This window comes from Electrophorus electricus, chromosome 25 (assembly GCF_013358815.1).
Source record: "Electrophorus electricus isolate fEleEle1 chromosome 25, fEleEle1.pri, whole genome shotgun sequence".
Lineage (NCBI taxonomy): Eukaryota > Metazoa > Chordata > Actinopteri > Gymnotiformes > Gymnotidae > Electrophorus > Electrophorus electricus.
In genome coordinates, this window is record NC_049559.1 from 5520497 (window position 1) to 5543843 (window position 23347).

Here is a 23347-nt window from a genome sequence, read left to right on the forward strand (position 1 = left end):
TTTATGCGAGCACTGGTAATGTCATACTGGCCATGGCACTGCTTTTTGTATTTCTAATTCATCATTAATTAAAGAAAATAGCTGCATTCACAACGTTAGCCAGCACAAATTAAACATAAAACTGCTTTTGCAGTTTATACTTAATTATCAATCAACACGATAGTACTTGAACTTCTGCTTAATAAATAAATAATAACTAAATGGAATTCAGCACTTTTACTGTTGTTTATGACAAATCATATAAAATATATTATGCAATTTTTAGAAATTATGTGCAAAATTGAATATGGCCAAGATATTGCAAAAATAAGAAACTTGAACTGAACTTTCTTTTTCCTGTAATTCTTGTGCAGCAGAAAAGCACTATAAGACAGGGACATTCACCAAGCATATGCCCAGTTTTAAGAAGTCTATCCACTATACAGAGTCCATCAGTTTTGAGCGTGTTTTCAGATAAATACATTCACTCATGAGCCCCCCCCCCCCCGAAAAACAAACAAACAATGGATTCAATCAAATGAACACAATTTATCACAATAAGATGCTACTCTTTAATGAAGTTTCATCTAGCACCATTCCAATTGTCAAGAGCTACATTACATGGAGAAGTCCTAAGGAAGGTTTCCAAATAATCGGTTATTTTTTGATTACATAACATTGCACGAAGGCTTGCTCCAAGCACATGCTCCATACTTCTTGAAAAAAAAAAAGTTTCAAAACTACAACCAACCATGAACAGAAACTGTATTTATATTCAATCAATTGTAAACCTTTGCATTTGTCTCCTGGTAATGGTTGGTCATGTAGGAGTACCAGTAAGGCCAGCACATGCTGGTGCTGTGGCAGACTAGCCTGAACTAGGCTACTTTGGACCCCTGGGCTCACTTCACAGTCAGTAGGATATCTTGGAAAGAGGTGAAGTCCAGCTGCCATTGAAGCAATCCTTCACACAGTGTTAACATCAACAAGTAATAATAAACAATTAATTATTCTAGAATAAATTCTAGAAATTCTGAGCATTATGTGCTACCCACAGATTTATAGAAATCAAACAGAGTGATAATAAAACTGTAATAATAAATGAAATAACTATTAAAAATTCACTGAAATAAGCAAAGGTCATATTAAGAAGCCAACATTAAGCAGAAGATAATTTTTACTTTAACACATGCAAATAGAACGATGAGATTCCAAAAGTAAGAGGCACAATGAATTGTGACATGAATGAGTTGTGTTAGCATTAGCATTAGCCTGTTTAGCAGGCTGAAGGAACACTGCAGTCATAGCAGAAGTATAGCAAAGCTCCGCTATTGATTTGATACGATTCTCACACATCACTAAACTCACTTTAAAGTCACAAAGAATATGTCCTCTGTGAAAGGGCAAAGTGAAAGGCTTTCCACATAAAATGCTAACACACACACACACACACACACACACACACACACACACACACACACACACACGCAAGAGTTAGACCAGATGCAATGTGATGTTAATTTTAAACCAGAGTTGGCTCTACATCTTACAGCTGTGCAATACATACCTGCCACAAATTATTGCATTGTGAGTAAAAATACAATAATACCTATCAACCAGGGAGAGAGACACACACGCACACACACACACGTTTAGGCAGACGTGTTATTCTACTATGACTCCTGCCAAGTAAAGTTTCTGAGGGGATGATGAGTTTTTCAAAAGATTTTAGGTGAAAACAAAGCATATTTTTTTTGGAAATACATTTAGTTCTTAGGAAGCACAAAGCACTGGGCTTAAAGAAAAATCTGTATGTATTTAATGGATGGGAGGAGGAGGCACACCACAATTGCCCTTCAGCCAAAACAGATAATTGACTGCAATTGTCACTACCAGAACTGCTTCCATCATCCTAAAAATAAGTCTGCATGCAATTCAACCCATGTTGGCAAATAGGAGAATTGTGAATGAAGGTTCATGTTGGAACATACAAAAACATTTAAAGCAGAACATTAGTTTTGTACATTGTTTGGCATAAGTCAGTCTTGGCTCAATGCATGCCTATAAGCATGATATATTTAAAATATTACGTTAATACAGTGGCATGGACCCAATAAATATCGTTATTTGGACATTTTCAGTCTTGGTTGCTTCATAAAGACTTATGCCGTTTGTTCATGTCTGTGCGTTTTAAAATTGAGCCCGTTGATGTTATCCTAGCTTTTAAAAGATGGCAGTCCTTCCATGCCCACGCTGTCAACACAAAGACCCATCCATATATAAACATTATAATTCTAAAATTTGTAGCCAGAGAGATGCTACAAAGAGATGACCTGCTAGTGAATTCTGGGTGGTTAGGGAACAATACCTACTAATCTTAGTAAAGCACTCCAGTCAAAGTTGTTTTGTAAAATGGCATATGTAGCCTTTATCACACAACCAAGCATCATAATGTCAGACAAATGAAGAAGCAGCTACCACTTTGATCCTATTTGCATCATATACATACAATTACAGCTTTAGAGATGCACTTACAATTTCAGACAGATCAATTTTTACCATGAAGTTAAACTGCATAGCTTATGTTGCATAATAATTTCCCAGAGAACTAAGAGATATGATATGAAAGGAAGCACTTGCAATAACATACTATATAGGTTATGTGCATTTGCATAACAAAGATTTAACCAGTGCATATATTTAAGTACATTACAAGTCTATAGACAACACAGAACAATACTGGGTCAGGTGAAAAGATGCAAAATGATTATCAAATAAATTTTACTTCATATTCATACTCAAAAGTTCTTAAAAAGTTCCAAGTCTTTTGGAGACACAACAGGCTCTTTTTTCCGTTTCTCTTCAGGGTAGGTGTCAAAGTTTGACGAATCACCGTCATGTGCAACTTCAGGAATTATAGTTGGCTGATAGAGAGAAAGAGCACGGTGGACCGTAGAGGGAAAGAAAAGGTACAAAGACCCAGTTTCAGTGCCTGTGTCTTATCCTACCAGATCAGGGAAAGTACACCATCACAAAAGATCCACCAGATGAGCCTATCACTATTTAGCTGTGACACCTGCATTTTCAACAGTCATGACCTTTTGAAAGCGTGAAGATATACTGGGGAATTATAGGGTCTGAGGGATGAGTCACAGCATCAGAACCTATATTCTTATAGTGTTGCACAGATGCACAGATGTAACTGATCAGAGAAAAGTACATAGCAAAGGGTTTTACCTTGAGTCTTCTCTGTGGCACCATATCCCAGTCTACAGATCTGAACCATCTGTGTTTCTTCACATCTTCTGCTCCACTCTTGCAGTCCAAAACAGTGCAAAGTACATATAATAATCTCAACATCATTGCCAGGAGTTTGTTTTCAGTGTTTTGTGTTTCCTATTTTAGCAGTTGAAATCTGCATAATCATTAATTTGCTACCATTCACCCTAATATATACACTGTAAAAACAGAGAGGATGTGGGGATCAGTGTGGTGATCAGAGATATTATATTAAAAAAATGCATCTGTAGATCTGAAGCCTTCAGGCACTCAGATCAAATTCACATAAATGTTGCAGTGAACGTCAAACAGAAGCGTGTGAGGCAAGCGTCTGCTGAAAGCAAAGGTAACAGGGCCTCTTTGAAGAGTCCTGATCAAAGCTTCAAACCAAACAATCCCTCTGTGCATATAGGAAATACACTAAGTGTGGCCTGCTTGATTAGCATCTGTAAAAGACTGCCCTTTCTCCTCACTGAGCCAGCGGGTCTCGGGGGGAAAGCTCCTGGGAGAGGAGCATGAGGCAACAATAAACTAAATCTGCCTGAGATTTTCTGTGTTTCCTCCTAAACCCGTGTGAGCCCGCAGGAGGCCTGTGGAGTGACGTGGAGGATCAACCATCAGCGTAGCTTCACCACAGCCACACGTTTCAGCAAGTTGGCGGACACGCATGCAACAGCAAAAATGCTGGCCGAACAGAGGACAACCCTACTGCGGGACAAAGCCAAAAACGGACCAGCCCCTTCATACATGAGGTCAATGGTCAAAGCCCGATCCGTACCTCGAGTACTTCGAACCTCAAGTACGGCTCGGCTTGAAATACCGTGCTTCAGGTCTCATGGATGACAAGCATCGAGACTATTTTCTGTCCTGGCTCCAAGATAGTGGAATGAACTCCCACTTGCTGTCCAGACAGCAGAGTCTCTTGCAGTCTTCCAGTGCAGACTGAAGACCCATCTATTTGCAGAATATTTAAAGGACAACTGACACTGCTCCCATATTGACTGACTACATTAGTACTTATTGTAGGATATTGTTTATGTTGTTTAACAAACTCTAGCACTTATTGTTTATAGCACTCATCATTGTTTAAGATAGACCTTGTGTATTTTGTACTTCTAGGTATCAGCATTCATCTCTGTATTCTACAGTATTCTAGTTCATTGGTATGTTTGATTCTAACCTACTGCACTGTACTAGGATGTATTCTATGAGGAAATGACAAAGCACTTTTGTAAGTCGCTCTGGGTAAGAGTGTCTGCTAAATGTCGTAAATGTAATTGTAATTGTAATATGGGACAGAACTGCACTTGACATGTCTCTGCATTGATGTTTCATTGGGCACATCAGTTTTTTTGTAAATAAGACTTAACCAATACAGATTCATGTGAATGAAGTACAGAATGAATCATGTGCCGGAGTTTGTCCGCACATGTTTATGGAACAATGTATTTAAAAAAAGTATTAAACAGACTTCTAAGGCAAAGTCATGCGTCATGTGCAGACAAAATCGATTGGGTGTGGATTCTCTGGGGGGGATAACCTCAGCAACAGGGGACAGAGTGGAGAAACATGAGATGCAAGCAGATGTTCTGTTGTTAAATAAACACATGTTGTCCAGTAGAGATGATGATGCATCATTCTGTTCTACTGGGTCAACTGGTTTCTTATGATACTGTGTGGTTAGAGAGGGAGCTAAGGGGGGAGCTCTGTGTTAACACAGCTGCTATTGGAATCACCTCCACACACTAGCCAAACTGTATAAACACTCTGCAATATCTGCGCATGGGAAAGCACGGTGCAGCAGTCTGAGGACTGCTTCTTCCTAGAGACATGAAAAAAACCAATAGAAAGACCACACACAAGCACACAGGCTCAGTCTCTTTGTGTCCTGGGTTCATGTCTAACTTGCACTGCAGAAGCTTGCGGTATGTGGGGGCAGTGGCTGACCAGAAATATCTCATACCTGAAAATATCCATTGTGCCAATAAACTCAACATATTTCAAGCTGAAATGAAACAGTAGCACTGCTTCTGTCTAGGCTTCTAATTGGCAACAGTGTGAAGAGCCTGGAAAAAACAACCTTTCTCACAGGAATACATTTTTCTTGTTACAAAAGCAAAAAGCCTGCAGCACTGTTGGCTAGTGCTGTTGGCCAGTGCTGTCTGCTTACATATTAGTACAGAAATTAAACACCTGTCAAGATCAGTATATTTTAGCTGCCTTTTATAGACTGGCATAAGGTCATTCACACAGGCAGTGTTGGAGATGAAAATAAGACATTTATACTTTGTGTGGCACCTTGAGATCAGTGATTAAGTTCAACTAGTCAATTTAGCTCATAACTGATGAATTATGTCACTGTAATTGTAAAAGAATATCTTTCAAATTGGCTGTCATCTCTGTATATGCTATAGTTGCATAGGGCCATCAAAGAGCTGTGTTAACACACGTAACTGATCAACAAGGAAAAAGTTGAACAATTCTTTGCAAGAATTCTGCATATCTGGTGAGGGACTAAGTTAATTTATTGGGCGTTGTCTCCAGAGTTTCAACATGATGACTTATTACTTCATACAAGTGAACCGAGCCTAGAGTTGGCCCAGTACACTTCTGATATAATAGCAGCCCTTTGGAATCTGCACACAATGTTCATCTTTTCCACTGCTCTACTACATCATTAACAGGGTGGATAAGTTTGACAATAATGAAATCTTAGACATTTCTGTTAAAATTCTTACATCAGCAGTTTGATTACTTTTGTAATAGCATGTAAATCAGCACATTTGCTGTGTTTCTGTAGGAACATTACAATTTCCACAACAATGAATACTGATGAGAAAACTTTAATGATAATTCTTCTTTTTCTTTGCAGTAGTATTAGTAATAGTAGTATTAGTAGTAGTAGTAGTTTTTGTTTTTCTACAGGTCAAACATGCACATGGTTTAACAAATTTGAAGTGTCTTTTATTTTTGTTCTACACTATCTTATATTTTTTCCTCTTTTCCTGGGTTTTTTTTGTATATTTTATCCTGTAATAAAGACAAGGATGATTTTGAAATTAGCTTATCATTTTGTTTCGTTTGTTACTTTGTTACTTTCGTTTTATAAAATTAACTTTAAACCAAAACCTTTTGGGAGGACTGATTTTCAGGTCAACAAAGTGTTCACAGCAGTTAAGGGACACTTATTCTGCGAAGCAGTTGTTAAAACAAACAGATGGGAAAGAAGCTGCTCTAGGTTGTTACTTTGCACTGGACAGACCCAGAAATGTGTCAGTGCTAACTAGAGACAAATGCTAGTAGTAGATTGAAGCCCTGTTCCCCACAATGACCAGACAGCCGCAGTTATGAGCAGCACACACAGGATAGTTCAGCCACTTCTGTCTGGCAATTTTCAGCTGGTATCCCTTAAAACAGTTTAGTTTTTAAGAGCTTAAGTGTGAGAAAATACTGTCTTGTCCGGCCAGTGTGCTTAAATACAATTCATTCTCTAGGCCCTCGGAAAACAGGTTCCAAGTTTGTGCCTCATAAGGTAACATATGAGAGATTTTGATTGTGACTATGGGTACATGAAGTTGACCCACTAAACCATTTGAGAAACTTTAACTTGTTCAATCTATTATTAGCATTTTTATTATTATTATTATTATTATTATTATTATTGTCACTTTCGTATTCCATATTCAACTCTGAATTTGACTCTGACAGTCAAAACACTAGAAGTACTGAATCCTTTTATTGACCCCGGTATTATTCAGTTAGCTTTTAACATAGATACAAAGAATATACGTATACTGGAGGACATTAGAAAGAAATTGTCCCAGTTTAAATAATGATCAAGATGATTGCGTTGAGGTTTTATATAATCCTCTGTCAATACCTTTTGGATAAGCCTATATACAGGTATGTAAAAAACATTAAACCAAAATGACAGAAGATTAGGAGGAAATGAATGATCTGCCATACAGTCACTGAGAGAGGTAGCACAAGTATACTTTGGATTATATCTTTAAGGCCATTTAAGAGATGGTGTAAACCAATTACAAACAGCTCCTAAAATAAACAATTCCACTTGTTAAGTGCTACATTCATTTAACCTGACACCAGTGTAGCTCTCAAAGAGAAGGTGAATCCAATCACTGACATGAAAAAAAGACCCATTAGTGTGGATTTTAAGAGGTGTCAGGAAGCAGCAAAAAATGTAGAACTTCTGGAAACGAAGGACAAATAAGCTTCTGGTAGTCCATGGACTTGGAACTGGAAGGTCAAAATGAGCTGCTGATCTGACCCTAGTCAGAAAATATTCGGTCAGGGTGGCATTAGACTAGGCTTTAGTGAAAATCATGGAGCCTAACCCAAAGTCAACAATAGCAACCACAACAAAGGAGTATTTTTCAGAGCAAACAACAGCAGTGTTCATTTGAGCTCTGACCCACCATTACATTCTGCCATTACATTCTGTACTTTTTATTGCCCCCCCCCCCCCCCCCCCCCCCCCCCCCCACCTTGTAAAATTCCATGGGTGGAGAATGCCAAGCTTGGGTGTGGAGTGTGGGGTGAGTAAAGGGTTAAGTGGCACTAACCTCCAACCTGCTGGAGCTCATTAAGACACATGGAGGGGGAGATCAGAGGCAGTGCGGCTTTGTGGGTTTGCTGGCTATATTTAACACGCTCTACAAAATAAAAGCCTCCCATTTAGTCCTCTCTGTAGTGGTGAACCAAACCTTTACTGCCAGCACAGTGAAGCTTACGCTATTGCTGTGCCAACCCCATGTGCCAATATCGGCCACCCAGGACAGCGTGAGGAAACCACTGACTTGCTGATAAAGATTATAATTAGAACCACTTTGCTTAGACGATTTCACATTAGTTTCAGATTTCATTAGGGACACAAATATATCTGTATCTTTCCTTCCTGGTGACTAAGTGGAATATATGGTGCTTTTGGGGATTTTTTAATCCTGACATGTGAAAGCTTGGGGATGGTGTGAGTGTGGATGCCTCCAAGCATGGAGATGTGAAGGCTTGGATCCTTACCCTCAGGTTTCCCAGGCGCTTTGCTCGGTCAACGACTAGGAGCTTCTTAATGAGGTCTCTAGATTCAACATAAAGCGGGAAGTTTAAAGTTTTACCATTACTCACTGGTTTTTTTTCTTCCCATGACATCGTTCAGAAAGCATTCTGAAATCAGGTTCTCTTAATGATAAGGACACTTGCTATAAGACCTAAATTAGAACGTACCAATTTAAACATAAATCTATTTATTCACTGAAATATTGTTTGTAATCTTGCAAAGGTTATGTGTGGAGCCTGATATATGCTGTAAAGTTAATAGAATTACATATGAAAGTTAGCTTGAGAGTTAGAGTTAGAGAGTTAGAAAGTTAGAGTGTGTGCAGTTTTATCATTTTGTGTATCCAGGTACAATATTTTTTGTACACTACAGAAAGAAATGAAAGGGAGAGAGTCACAGACCAGGGAGGGAGAGAGTCACAGGCCAGGGAGGGAGAGAGTCACAGCCCAGGGAGGGAGAGAGTCACAGCACAGGGAGGGAGAGAGTCACAGGCCAGGGAGGGAGAGAGTCACAGCACAGGGAGGGAGAGAGTCACAGCACAGGGAGGGAGAGTTACAGCACAGGGAGGGAGAGTTACAGCACAGGGAGGGAGAGTTACAGCCCAGGGAGGGAGAGAGTCACAGCACAGGGAGGGAGAGAGTCACAGCCCAGGGAGGGAGAGAGTCACAGCACAGGGAGGGAGAGAGTCACAGGCCAGGGAGGGAGAGAGTCACAGCACAGGGAGGGAGAGAGTCACAGCACAGGGAGGGAGAGTCACAGCACAGGGAGGGAGAGAGTCACAGCACAGGGAGGGAGAGTTACAGCCCAGGGAGGGAGAGAGTCACAGCACAGGGAGGGAGAGAGTCACAGCACAGGGAGGGAGAGTCACAGCCCAGGGAGGGAGAGAGTCACAGCCCAGGGAGGGAGAGAAAAAGCTGAAAAAGTATTCTAAATGTTTCTGTTTCTAAAGCTCAAGTCTAAAACTGCATGCTATATTAATGGTCTTTGTTTTGTTGTTAATGTATACTTACTTTACATAGAAATCCAGATGCCGAGGGAAGTTCAGTTTCGCAGAAAGAACCTTCTGATAGATCCCAAAAGGATTATCATCAAAGAATGGTGGATACCTTAAACAGAAAATAAAACATTTTATGCATTGTTTCATTTTGAGATTTTAAACAGATTTTAAAGACATAGCTAGAATTCTTTGCAGACATTGTTAGGTTTGGGCTCTGTATGGCACAGACAATACCAAACTGCCACCAAACCTGGAAGCTGGAAAGTCAACTTAAAGCAGGTTTTAAATTGAGTCTTGCCATCAGTTCGCTGTTTCTAGTGGATCGTCTACTCAAAGAGAGAACATTCAGGCTCAGGCCCAGTCTAACTTAGTTCATCCCAATCCATCCCAGTCCAACAAGGCCATGTGAGGATCCTCATTCACCGGATGCTATCAGTGTGAGGTCATGTGCTGTATTCCTAAGCAGACAGGGCCCAGAAAGGCTGAGTGATCTGTCAGAGATGACAGTTATGGTGTCTGTATGGAACATCGATCACCATCAGACTATCCCATATGTGCCTTTTTTCCCCTGTATTGACTGTGCACAATATGTAGCTTCATATAACTGTATCTGCAAAACTACAGTGTGAACACAAAATCTTTACTCATCATCTGTTCTCAGAATTTGAAATGTCCTTTCAGATGTTTCATGCCTTTGGCTCAGGTTTGAGAATTTTTAATTTTTTTCAAAACTGAATATTGATGTAAATGGTTTAATTAAGTTGGTACTGTTTAAAATGTGTTGAGGACACTGATCATCTCTAAAGTATTCCAAATACACACTTTTAATTATATATTGGATTATATATAAATACAATGTATTATATGCTTATGTAAAAGAGTACATAGGACACATCATATAAATATTTTTTAACACAAAGCAAAGCATTGTGTTAAAATTTAGGTCAGCTATGAAGAATGAGAAAATGAGTGTAACTAACTAGCATATGTAATGTAATGGAACACTGATGGATTAAACAGAGCAATTGTTAGTAGTTAGAAAGTGACCTGACTAAGTGACATAGCACTTACGTCCTCAGATGGACATGTGCACAGGATGTGATATGGAGACATGGAGAGCCAACAATCTGTTCATGTTTTTTTCTCACTAATGAAAAAACAGATTGGCCTGTTGAAGTGCTTTGGGTATTGTAGTCCTACTGCTACTATGGTTATGTAACATTTTTTTCACTCAACACCAACTCCACAGGGATAAGAGCTGACATCTTCAGAGGGTGCATATGCATAGTTGTTCTCCATCCAACATCAACAAATAAATGCTGTATTTTGACATGAGAACATCAGAAGAAGTACTTTTGAAACTCAAACCTCAAATGAATGGACTGCTCAAAGAGTAATTTTGTGGGTTTTTTCCAGCGATTACGTTTCCCTGCAGTCTAGCGCCCCAGAGCTCAGCAGGTTAAAAGCTAAAAGGAGCAGTCTCAAACATCACTGAAGGCTTACAGGTGGCCCAGATGTTTAACCATTATATAACGTAGTCTGAAAAAAACAATATCCCAGTCCCTTGTCCTCTGTGCTGCAAATGACCTGTTCAGGAAGAGACAGCTGAACGGATCAGCACCTGAAGATGTGGGTCCTGGGGCAAAAACAAGCTGGAAAGAGGCAGGCGGCTTTCGCAGGGAATGTTCGCAGGGAATGTTCGCAGGGAATGTTCGTTTCCCTATCGGAAGGGTCTCGTGAATGGTCAGAAAAGCCACAGGGGCAAAAGGAGCTTTGCCTGCAGGGGTCAGGACTTCAAAGCCTGCTCTGATTTACAGCCCCCCGAGCCCCACTATGGAAAACAGGTTAGCAACCTCAAACTGCATTAACTGAGACTGAAGCACGTCAGGATGGGGTCTGCCTTCTTACAGCAAAAAGAGGTAAAGAAAGTTATGATCCCAAAAGGTGAAACTGTCAACCAGCAGAGGGGATTTCAAGCAGTCAGTAACACAGCAGGCTACTGCTGACCATGGAAAATGGACACAGATAAATGAAAACCCCGGATCAGGCTACATGGTAGTCAGTTCCCAGCCTGACTCGCTGGCCATACTATGTGTTCTCAGGAAACGGTAGACGATAGAAAGCCCAACTTCCTTCCTTATCCGCAGTCTCCGAGAGAGAACACACGCCAACCATAACATGACTGCTTGCCCTGAAGTATACATGCGCATACATGCACCCACGCAACCACTCACATATACGCATGCACTTACCCACGCACACAAACACCCAGCTGGAAACAGGAAGGCTGGGAGATTGTGGGCTACCTGAGAAAAGTGCATGCAGCAGATGTGCAAGACCTCCAGAGGACTAGAGGAGTAGAGAGTAAGATAGTCAGATCCAGAGCAGTGTTATACCCAGAGCACGCTAGAGTCTGATCTAGAGCAATTACACACCCACAGCAGGTTAGAGTTGTGTGCAGTGCAGTTACACCCACACAGTAGGATGGAGTCAGATCTGGTGTACTTCTATGTACAGAGAAAAAGGTAAGAGCTCCCTCAAATTCAAGGCATTGCTTACTCTGTAGCTTTATCAACCCTACATCTGTACTGAATCAAATTAATATTTGTGGAGGTGAATGCATTGTTCTTTATTTTGGCTCATGCTGTTAGCATGCCCTTAAAATATCATAGATCATTTCAGTTACAGCAAAAGGGGAACAGTAGAACAACCGTTCCTCTATTTTTTAAAGTATCAGCTCAGATCCAAACTTATTAGTATTGGCAACATGATATGCCCAGCTGCCCAAACATCTCAGACACACAACTGGATTTAATTTGCTGATCAACCAAAAACCAAATCTAGGCCAATTCTCATCTCCAACCAGCTTTGAGTCTCTGCTTCCTATTTAATCATGACATACAATGAATATTTATTGAGCAAAGTAGTTGGTAGTCATCGATACAAATGATGAAAATAGTAGGTAAGAAAGTGTCTGATTTAAAAGTGATTGTTATACATATATGTTGTTATATGTATATTTTATGTTAGACAGAATTTAGTGCTACAGTTGCATATTTCAAGACCTCTGTTGACCCCTAGTGGTGGCTCATGTGCACACAACCTTGCACAGTCGGTATCTCACTCGGCCCGAATAAAATTTTCTCACTTTGAGTTCTCATATTTTATGGAACCTGTTCAAAACATTTGTTGTAGTAGTAGTCACTGTCACTGCCATTATGACTTACACATGCAATCTGAAGTCAATATCGCTCAGCTGTAGACAGTTGCGGCTAGTAAATAGCATCAAGACGACTGTGTCCCATATTGAGTGCCAGCCAGTCCAGTGTTGCCTTGAACGTCTGACATCAGAGAGCCAATACCGCTGTGACAGTTCCATTGCCAGGAGGGCAGAGTGCTGACAGTTAGATTAGACTGTTATGGCAGCATGCAGGCCTGTCACCTCATAGAGAAAAGGTGAGCGCATTTGTTGCAGCGTGAAGCGTGATCCATTTGGCAGTGTGTGCAGCAGTGGTGTGGGTCATGTGAGTGAGAACAGGCAAGGTGAGTGTTTCACAAACCAACGCTGCTTAATTGCAATTACAGAAGCATCAGCAACAATCAGGTTTTTCTCTTTCAAGGATGCCTGTTTAGTGAGACTGGAGAGAAGAGTACTATCAGATCGAAGTGTTACTGAACAGGCAGTACTTAGATTTTGGACAAATTATCTTACAGCTTCAGAGGCACCGGTGCTGCAGAAAAATAGCCAATGATCATTCCAATTTTCTGGATATGTTTAAATGAAGTGACTGGTAGATACAGGACATGCACTCACCCAGACAGCATCTCAAAGATGAGGACACCCAGCGCCCACCAGTCCACAGCAAGGCCGTGACCTTTGCCCTGGATGACTTCAGGGGCCAGGTACTCTGGAGTTCCACACAATGTACATGTCCTGCATGCACACACACACACACACACACACACACACACACACACACCAACACCCCCCCACACACACACACACACACCAACACCCCCCCCACACACACACACACACACGCACATTTTTGTAGCTGATGTCATATCACTGTATTTGCCTCACATTCACACACTGGAGTGGCTGACACTAAAATCAGCACACACGCTTCACAGCACTGCCAACACTGAAAGAATAAATGACTAACACGAATGGTATATAATCATGTATCTATTATAAACCTAAATATGTCCTCCAGGAATGTATGAAAATTTGTGAATATTTTCATAACTGTGGGTTTCTAAAGGAAGTCATAGATGATGCTTTTGCTTGTGTTTTACCTGTTTAGACAGTGGACGCACTGATCTATGGACCCATTGTCCTACTGTTCAGACAACAAGAATTCCTTTGCTGCTGACTTATCCTACAAATAAAACAGCGGCTGATATTATACTTAAACACTTCAGAATCCTCCAGGACGATGCAGAGACCACATCCCTTTTTAAGGATCCTCCACTACTCCTCCTCTAAGACGTGCTCGTCAAGAGCGAGATAAATGACCATTCAGATAACAACTGTGGTACTGTAGCCGCTCCAGACGTGCTACGTATACATTTATTAACACAGCCACTAAAATAACTGGCACAAAAGGATCAATTGTCATTAACCATTACTCGTCATGCATTACTACGGGAGATATCTACTGTATTACTTGCAAGAGATCTTTATACTGGAGAAACCAAGAGATGAAATCAGCCTTATTTTGGAGAAACCAAGAGGATTGCTGATTGGGTTGTTAAACACCTTCAGACCCTCAGAATTAGAAAGATTTGTTGTTTCTAGTGGCAAGGCTCTGGAAACCTTGTGAACATATATATATATATATATATATATATATATATATATATATATATATATATATATATATATATATATATATATATATATACACAGAAAAGAGAGAGAGAGAGAGAGAGAGAGAGAGAGAGAGAGAGAGAGAGAGAGAGAGAGAGAGAGAGAATGAATATGTATTATAGTTCCAGTGAAACAGGACATATTGGACAAAGTTCTTGCCCAGCTGATGAAGGACCTCTGAAACAATGTTTCAGTGTTTCTCTGGAAAGTCTGTGTACTTCATTACAATTTTGAATATCTCTACATTTCTTATATATATCTATATATCTATATCTATCTATTTATATATACATACACACACACACACACACACACACACACACACACACACACACACACAGATACACACAAATCTACACACAGATTAAATTTTGAATGTATACAGATGTATATTTGAATGTATAGGAATGTGTATTTTTTTTTTTTTATAGTAGTGCCCTATCCATCCAGAGCCAGAAAGCTGGCACCTGAAATGCATCAGACTCATTTGTGCTGCAGTTCTGTGGCTGGGGCTCTTCCCAGCTCCGAGCAGATGGCTGGCCAGACTCTCGAAGTCCTGCGAGCCTGGGGAGGTGCTCAGTAGGGTGACCCGAGCTTAACGCCAGTATGGCTCTGCCAGACTGGAGCAGAGTGCTGTGACGTTTCAGAGACGTTTTTGAGCCTACACTATGCCAGGTCTTGAGGCTCCTGACTGGTGCAGTTGGCTAGGACATTGCTGTCTGGCTGCTTGGATACATCCCAGCTACTGTAAGCTATCCGTAGAAAGGAGTGCAAGAGAGCACAGTCAGCCATGCCCTAATTGAGTAGGAGGGCTTATTCCCTCTGTCTGTCCATTCAGACTGATGACAGGCATTTGTGAGCATTTATAAGGACATATACAGGATTGGAAAGATATCCTTATAAGCCCTATAATAGATGTGTTGTTTGGCTGATCTGAAGGAAATATGTATGTATTGGTTCTCACCGAGGCTTGGTGGCTATCGTGGAACCACACATGTTTATACATAAAAAAATAGATCTGATTTTGTAGTCTCAAAGGATCACCCCCATGTTTTGGTTTCTATATTCATACCCCACGGAACAAATAAGAGCTGATGGTGTCTTGTGGACACATATGGGACAAATATAGAATTCCAATTTATATACCAAGTGTTTCTCTCTCTCTGAAGTGTGACAGTGGTCCCAGGCTGCATTATAAAGACACCAGGCTCTCAGAGGGAGAATGACTCCAGTGCAGAGATGGGTCTGGTGAGCAATCCGTCTCTGACCCACTCATCTATCTCTTGTTCTCTTGCCCCCCACCCCCACCCCCACCCCCTTTTCTCTCTCTCTCGCTCTCTCTCTCTCTCTCTCTCTCTCTCTCTCTCTCTCTCTCTGGAGAGGTCATTAAGTGCAGACGTATGCAGTACAATAGCACAGAGCACACTGCTGTGGTCACTCTGCTCCTGATTATTCCTGCTATCAAAGTGATAAAATACTCAGCAGACATCTGGTCATTCCCCCCCCCCAGCTACTGATAAATGATTCTGGGTTTCCAATCCAATTAGGTCATATTTTAAAATGGCCCTGTTCAAATCTCCTGTTACAAGTTCATGATAAGATTGTTATTTATTATTCAGCCACAACAAATAAAGAAAAAAGCTTTTTCAGAGTTATCTGTGTAATAAACCCAAATGTATTCAAAATTGTGTTTGCTGTTATAATTAGTAAAGCCTGCCCTGGGTTATACTAGTAAAGAGGGATATTGCTATTTAAACTGTAATAACTGTTTCGTGCTCTTTTGTTAAAAATGTTACATTGAAATGCTAAATTGCAGGTGAATATCCAGACCCTATCCACCCCTAATCTGTATTCAGTCTGACTACTTCTGCACCACTGGTATTTCCTTCAGACAGCAGAGGCACTACATGTCATAGCCATTGGGGGGCATTGTTTATTCACTACGTGATGTTCAAACAAATGACCAAGGTTGATTTTCCAGGGCAACTAACAATTAGAAATGGATTCAGTGTTTTTGTTTTTTTTTACCACAGTAACTGAATGAATTGACCTCTAAAAAATTGCAGTTTATATATATATATATATATATATATATATATATATATATATATATATATATATACATATATACACACACACACACACACACACACACACACACACACACACACTGTTATATATACTCTGTTATGTGTTTGAGGTGTCATTTTCATTATGGTTGTTGCATGAAATATTTGCCCATGTTTCCCATGGGACACATTTGCTCTTACATGTCTGCAGTGTTCCGATGCACTAAGCATCCATTTTGGAAACCAATGTTTTTTTTCCCCTTTTAGCTTGTGATAGGATGCATAATGATTTTGATCTAGCTAATGGTACTGAAACAGATGCTTCAGTTAAATTAAAGACACACGGGCTTACATGGCTCTGTCTCTACAAACCTGACTGAATTCCAAAATCTAAAACAGAATTAACAGTGAAAATTAAATAAATCAATAATGACATCACTATATATTAAAATTCCAGGGAATCTATTATAAAGCATCAACATGTTTGTATAATATTAAGTGTAGACACTAGAGTGTTATATTTAACATTCAGTAAGTTTTTAATTTAAAAAAAAGAAGCGGAACAGAAATTTGATGAAGCACTGGTCAAAATCCAACAAAGCTCTCAGTACTAGCTGAGAACAGTCTTACATAAGCTTTAACATGCGAGCACCCATTCAACATCAGTGGAGAACTTCTGGCAAAATAAATTCGTAATTTTCTTTAGAACAGTATTTGCAAGCCACACTGTATATGAATATTGTGTGCTCAGAGGAGCAAGGTGTATTCTAATCTCTGCATACCATTTTTAAATGCTTCAACTAATGGAAACAGACAAATCAATCACTGGTAAGAGTGCATTAAAGCTACATGTTTTCTAGGTCCCTTATTCCTAGTTATGATAACAACGCTTAAATCGTCCCCTACCTGTCGACCACTTTCTTGGCAAAGCCAAAGTCAGTGAGCTTGATGTGACCTTCCCGGTCCAGGAGGACGTTTTCTGGCTTCAGGTCCCTGTAAACGATGTCCTTGGAGTGAAGGTACTCGAGTGCGCACACGATCTCGGTGGAGAAGAAGAGGGCCGTGTCGTTGGCAAACTTGCCCCTGCTCCGCAGACAGGTGAAGAGCTCACCACCCGGCACATACTCCATCAGCATGAAAAGACAGCGTTCGTCATGCCACGTCCAAAACCTGAGCATTCGGGATACAAGCCCCGAAGCATCAGAAGGTTCCTCAGGATCTTCAACTCTTAACCCTGACCTACATGTTACCAAGGCTTCTAGTACATGCAGATGGAGTGGACAGAGGCAATGTTAACTACAAGATTCAAAGGAGAGGCTGTCTGAGGTTTATAGTGTCCTACAGTGCCTAGATGCAGTTTTGCAAGAGTTTTAATTTGGGCAGAAGGAACTCTTTGATCAATGGCTTGACTTTAGACATGTTGAGATGTACAGGCACTCATAAAGAACCACCAAAGTCCAGCTCAGTGGCTTCTGCTCTGATGTGTTGCTATGCAGCAATGCTCAGAGACTAAGTAAAGTTCATTTTGCCTAACGTTTTCTGGAATGCAATGTCGGACAATAACCTGAGAATATGTCCAAAGCATGTGTAACAGAGTTTCAAGAAATCCTCAGAACTGCTCTGAAGAAAAAGTGGCAGACCAATGCTTTATTGAAAGCTAAAAATACAGAAGCTTGTGCCAGTGGCAGTGGCTTGTGCCAAACCTCCTTCCTTCAATCTGCATCAATCTATGTCATGTGACTAAGTGAAGCACATTTTCAGGAAGGACTCCTACCATTAATCCTGTTTGTTGAGATTAAATTGACCCCTGATTTTATAACTCTTATCTACTGTCTTTATGTTCAACTACCCATGACTAATTGGGAATAATATTTTTTTAAGTTTATAACTTTTTCTTACTTGAAAACATGAAAAGAGGAAGCAGTTGGACACATCTCAGTGAAATATGAAACAGACAAGAAGAGTGAAAAATTCTTGATCAATAAAATCAAATGCTTAAATCAAGCGCTTTATACATTTCCATTGCTGAAGATAAGATCAGAAACTAAAAGCATCTAAATAAACTGAAACCAAATCACCGAGCACATCCACGTCTGGCAGACCATTCATAGGGAAGAGAGCCAGCGTCTGGAGTGTCTTTGCATCATCCGATCTGGGTTAAAGTACCTTTAGCAGAAAGCTGAGAATCGGCTCTTTATTCCCACAGGCCATTGTGCTATTTCAAATCCAAAGTCGGGGCACACAGATCAACACCTCATCTTAAGAACATGCATATAAAGTGCTTGGACCCGTTCCTTCCCATGAGCCAGAGAAGATGCCACTATTGCTGATATTTTAGATTTAACACCTTTAAGCATTAATATCTACAATACTTTCAAATTATAGAAAAAACAACCTTTAAGCATACTGTGCAGATTAACTCCAGTTTTACTAGTGTTGAGAAATAAGTTTCATAACAAGCAAGAAGTGTTTCAGAACATATGAACAAAAACTAATTCAACATCATACCAGCTCTTAATATAAGTCAAAACATAATGATCAATCAGCATTAATTTTATACAAAATCACCAGTATTCTTGTACATCCCTAAAACATTCAAAATCTTGAACGAAGGTTAAAATGTGGAAGGAAACGATGAGCTGCCCAGAGGTAACAGTGACAAATGCATACAAGTCTCTGTTTCATCCAGAAAATACCTGCTCCAATTGGCCAGAAGCATAGTGGCTTATTTTACATTATTAAGATTCAGCCTTTGCTGCTTTGAATCACCTTTACGAACCCACCAAGCCACCTTTTGCTGCTTCTAATGTAACGGCCATAAAGAAGAAATAAAGACAGAAACGAGACTCACAGCTTGACGATAAAGGGATGGTTGACCTCCATGAGAACTTCCTTCTCGTTATGAACATGTTGCTGCTGTTTCAGCTGGATCAGGTCCACTATCTTCATAGACTTTAGCGCAAAATAGCTCTTAGTTCTCCTGTCTTGAACTAATATTACTCTGCCAAACGTCCCCGTGCCTGCAGAGAAATAAAGCAAGAGCTGAATGAATGACACCCACAGTCATCCCAGTCAAAACAGCAGTAGTGATATTTTTTTCTTATGCATGGACTTCCAGAAGCAAATTTGTAACTTGTTTCTAAAACAACTGTTTTATTTTTAATTATCTCATAGTCAGGTTCAATTCACATGATGCAAATGCATCTCTTGATCTTTGTTTCATTTAGTACTAAATAAGGGAATGAGCAAAGGCTTCTACTGTGTAAAGGCTTGCTCCATGTTCCTCGATCTATAACCTTAATGTGCAATCTATTCACTCCTTGGGTTCCCCATGTCATCATAAAGCCAAATTGAAATATTTTTTTTGTACCTCGTGGCTTTATCCCTCTTCCTTTTGCTGGAGGTTAAATTCTGGTAGTACACTATAGACATTAAACTAGATGCATCATTTCAGAGTATCGATTTACTAGATTGTCAGGTTGGTTACGGGTTGGATTTACTCACCCACAGTGGCAATGGACTCCAAGATGCCCAAGGAGAAGTCTCTGGCGCAGGCCTGGGGCTGGCAGGTTGCACCGTCCGGTAAGTTTGCGGTCCTCTTGCTATCATCCCGAGATGAGTCTGTGCCACCTCCTGTCGATGTTGTTGCCGCTGTCATCTTCTAGCGCATGGCGGAACACTACAAACTGTGTCCATAGCACCGTAAAACGCAAAACCTCCGTTCGTTTTTCGCGCCACACGCTTGCTTCGCCATAACATCAAAGAAACACGTCGCCGCGCGCCGGAGCCCGTGGGGCAGCTTTACGGTTATGTAAACGCGCTTGTGCGCGCAAGTGGGGCAGAGACGTTTTGTTTTCTGCAGCCGTGAAGACAAAGCCAGAGCAAAATAACCCCTCACTGCGCGTTGGGCTGTCTTTAAAATTATTGCAAAATAAAGAGCCTCTTAACCAACGCATCTAATGTAAACGAACCCCTGCCTCATGGTTAATAAGCCTCGTCCATATCTCCCCTCAGGTCGGAAGCCTGAGCTCCATTTGGGACCTCTGCTGAAGAGACAGGACGTCCGGCAAGGAGGAGTCTGCCAGGGCTTCTGCACTGCAAACACGGCTGGCTTTTTATTGGCACACTTACGCAGCTAATTTTCTGCAACAAAATGAAAACTAAATTAACGTGAATATTCTTTGATTGAATTAATACATAATAGTATTCCCCCTTGATCAATAAGAAGTATTGTGTATTTTAGTCTATCAACATGGGTAAAAAGGAAGGCAGGCATATCATAATTCCACATCCAACGAAAACAAAATTTAACACAATTGTGTCCCGTAGTTTTGCCATGACCTGAGAAGGCTGTAAGTGAGCTCCACTGTGAGCTAGGATGGCCTAGTCTCGCCTCAGGACTGAGGTGCATGCCTGGTGAAGTGTTACTAATGGCCTACGCTAAGAGAGCCCCTCATCTTTTATTCTTTAAAATCCTCCCCACTTCTTGCTGCAGTAACTCCAACATAAGCTCCATTTGTTAGAGAGCTATTCAGCGGCCAGTTGCTGAAATGCATGAATTATGCATTGACTTTTCATGCTCATTTATATTATATAAATAGAATATTAACACACAGTAAGATCACCCGTGTTAACACAGTGAGTGTACGTTAGAGATCTACACTGTTCACACCTCAGACTGTTCCAACGTTAATTTGACACACATCATTTTTCTAGATCACTTAGGTACCATCTTGATGGCAATCGTGTAATGACGTATTTAATTATTATGCTGATCAAACTATATTATAAAACCAATCTGTTTTGGTGCAAGTGGGTTTATATGGTATATCTGGCACTGCTACTTTGGTTATTTTTATGGTACATTTGACTTTACTAAAAGCTTCTTTTCCTATACTTCCCACTTACTTACCTTCCAAGCATATATATATTCTTATAATAATAATATCCACATTTGATATAATGGTGCTGCCTCTGACATTCCCTGAATATTGTAAGGCATTTTTTTTTTTTTTCTGGTTTAGTTTTGCTTTTTTTTTGGCCAAAAGTTTTCATATTGTCTTACATACTCACATTTCTAATCTTTAATTCACAAACAGGCTAACCTCTATTCCCACCAAGCACCAACCACAAACCAGCGATCAGCTAACTTTGGAACCGACAATAAACTGTCTCAGGAGATGCAAATGCATAAATAAATATAAATAATCTTCTACTAAAGTCTGAGAAGGCATAACGCATTACAATCCAGTCTTCTCAATCTGACTACACTGGAAGAAAGTCATCGGTCCAACAAATATGTGGTTCAGTCTCAGAATCATGGTTATGAAACTCTGCCCTTGTGATAAAGCCTGTTTTCTGATTCCGGCTATTTATAAGACAGGCTTTTGCCACAGATTTGTCTATAAACAGCTCATCTCACTTTTATTTGAATATATTATTCAGATGCTATTCTGTCAGAAATCGTCTGGATTATTTAACGTCTTGAGTTCATCAGAGACACTTCTCTAAAAAGGGTGTTAAGATGTCTTTCTATTATTTTCTAAAGATGTACTGGAGGTGTTCAAATGCCAGAAAACCCCACTATATTGCTAAAACCTCAGCAGTTGCAGAACTGTAAAATTCCTGCGTCCTACAACACTGCACCCAGATCAAAAGGTTGTTTTGCCTTGAGGAAGGCAGACCAATGCAGGCTAAGATTATATTGGTTTAATTGTCCACTACCCATTATATCCATTAGTCCAAATTTAGGTGATTGACCATAAATATTTAAGGAGGCCTAGTACTTCAGTCTTAGAGTACTTTTTTCTCCTCCATCAGGGCTATTGGCCAGCTGTGGAGAGACAACAGCAGACATGAACTGCCTCATGGGTAATTATTGAAAATGAGATGATCAATATAGCTAATGTCCATTCATCTACTTTGGCTTAATCTAAAATTCCAAACACAGGGAATACATTTTTTTTTTAAAGAAAACGACAAAACTGACTGCTCTAATTTGTTGTAGATGAAGCCTTAACTTTCTTCCAAAATACAGCAGTAAATATATAAAACATCTTTTATAAGAAATAATTCCAGCTTGCATTACACCCAGAGTGTTGTGGCGATGTAAAGTGTGTTGTCCTTATCTGATAAATGTGGCGACTCTGAAGTTCACGGATAAAACAGGCCGTCATTTACATTCCAACAACGTGGCCGATGCAAGCATGGATCAAATGCAATCTGGCCCTCCAGCTGAGCTGGCATCCTCCATATGCCCAAGGAAGAACTGTTATTTTATGTTTAAATGAGGAAGATTATTTTATATTGTAATAATCATATTTTTTAAAAATACCACCATCTATGCCAGGGCCTGTAATCTTTTAAGCTCCTGTAAGGTGTCCCGAATAAGCCCACATGCCGTGCTTTCCTTGAGAAATGTATTCATGTCAAGAAGCAACAGCAACAAACCCCTGATTTGTTATGCCTAGAATTAGATTTTCTTTTTGCCATTTTACGTCTGCTTGGCATGAGTGAGCAGCTGTGATTTAGAAGTAATGGTAAGGTTATATGTTTTACACTATACATCATAAGGTAGATTATCAGAATGCTGACTAAATATTGAACCTTCCCTACATGCATATTTTCATGCACACATTTCTGTCAGGGGCTGCCCTGCTACGTGTAGGATACGTAGCCACTCACAGAGGCCTCTTCATCTTTGACCTGCTTTGCCTACTTCACCACCCGTTGTTCAACCACACCTGCAGCTCATGACACCGATTAGGACGGAGATACCATTTATATTGCCAGTGCTGCACTGAAGCGCTGTTATGAAATCACCTGCACCTTGTGGTCCTATGATTGCATTTGTTTTGTGTAAGTCATATGGATGGAAATACACTGGGACAGTTTACCTCAGGATAATTTAAACACCTGGACATGATAGAACCCAGCAAACCAGCCCTATATTCCAGTTACAGCCTAATTCAGAAACATTTTTATATTCAAAATAAATAAACACAAATGTCCACAGAGCTTTCTTAATGACCAGTGCATAATTTTGCCCTGAATGTGCAGACTCCAAAGCTCTTTGC

General features: G+C 40.2%; 1 protein-coding gene across 1 annotated transcript; it reads right to left on the reverse strand.

The window, feature by feature from the left end:
* Positions 1–527: 527 nt before the first annotated feature.
* On the reverse strand, positions 528–20465 carry LOC113586730 (cAMP-dependent protein kinase catalytic subunit PRKX-like). Its single transcript, XM_027025074.2, has 8 exons — positions 19776–20465; positions 19123–19291; positions 17178–17441; positions 13144–13263; positions 9343–9438; positions 8296–8353; positions 3217–3294; positions 528–2903 (listed from the first exon to the last, which is right to left on the reverse strand). Exons 1-8 carry the CDS (start codon positions 19927–19929, stop codon positions 2778–2780), a joined length of 1065 nt encoding a protein of 354 aa, XP_026880875.1. The 5' UTR covers positions 19930–20465; the 3' UTR covers positions 528–2777.
* Between the last annotated feature and the right edge of the window lie 2882 nt (positions 20466–23347).

What these genes read in the sequence shown, in the direction of transcription:
- LOC113586730 (XM_027025074.2), bottom strand. Translation starts at nt 19,929, where the DNA reads ATGACAGCGGCAACAACATCGACAGGAGGTGGCACAGACTCATCTCGG. An exon ending in GGAGTCCATTGCCACTGTGG is followed by an intron (nt 19,292 to 19,775) that starts GTGAGTAAATCC and finishes ATTTCTCTGCAG; the next exon opens with GCACGGGGACGTTTGGCAGA. An exon ending in CATCCCTTTATCGTCAAGCT is followed by an intron (nt 17,442 to 19,122) that starts GTGAGTCTCGTT and finishes CCGAATGCTCAG; the next exon opens with GTTTTGGACGTGGCATGACG.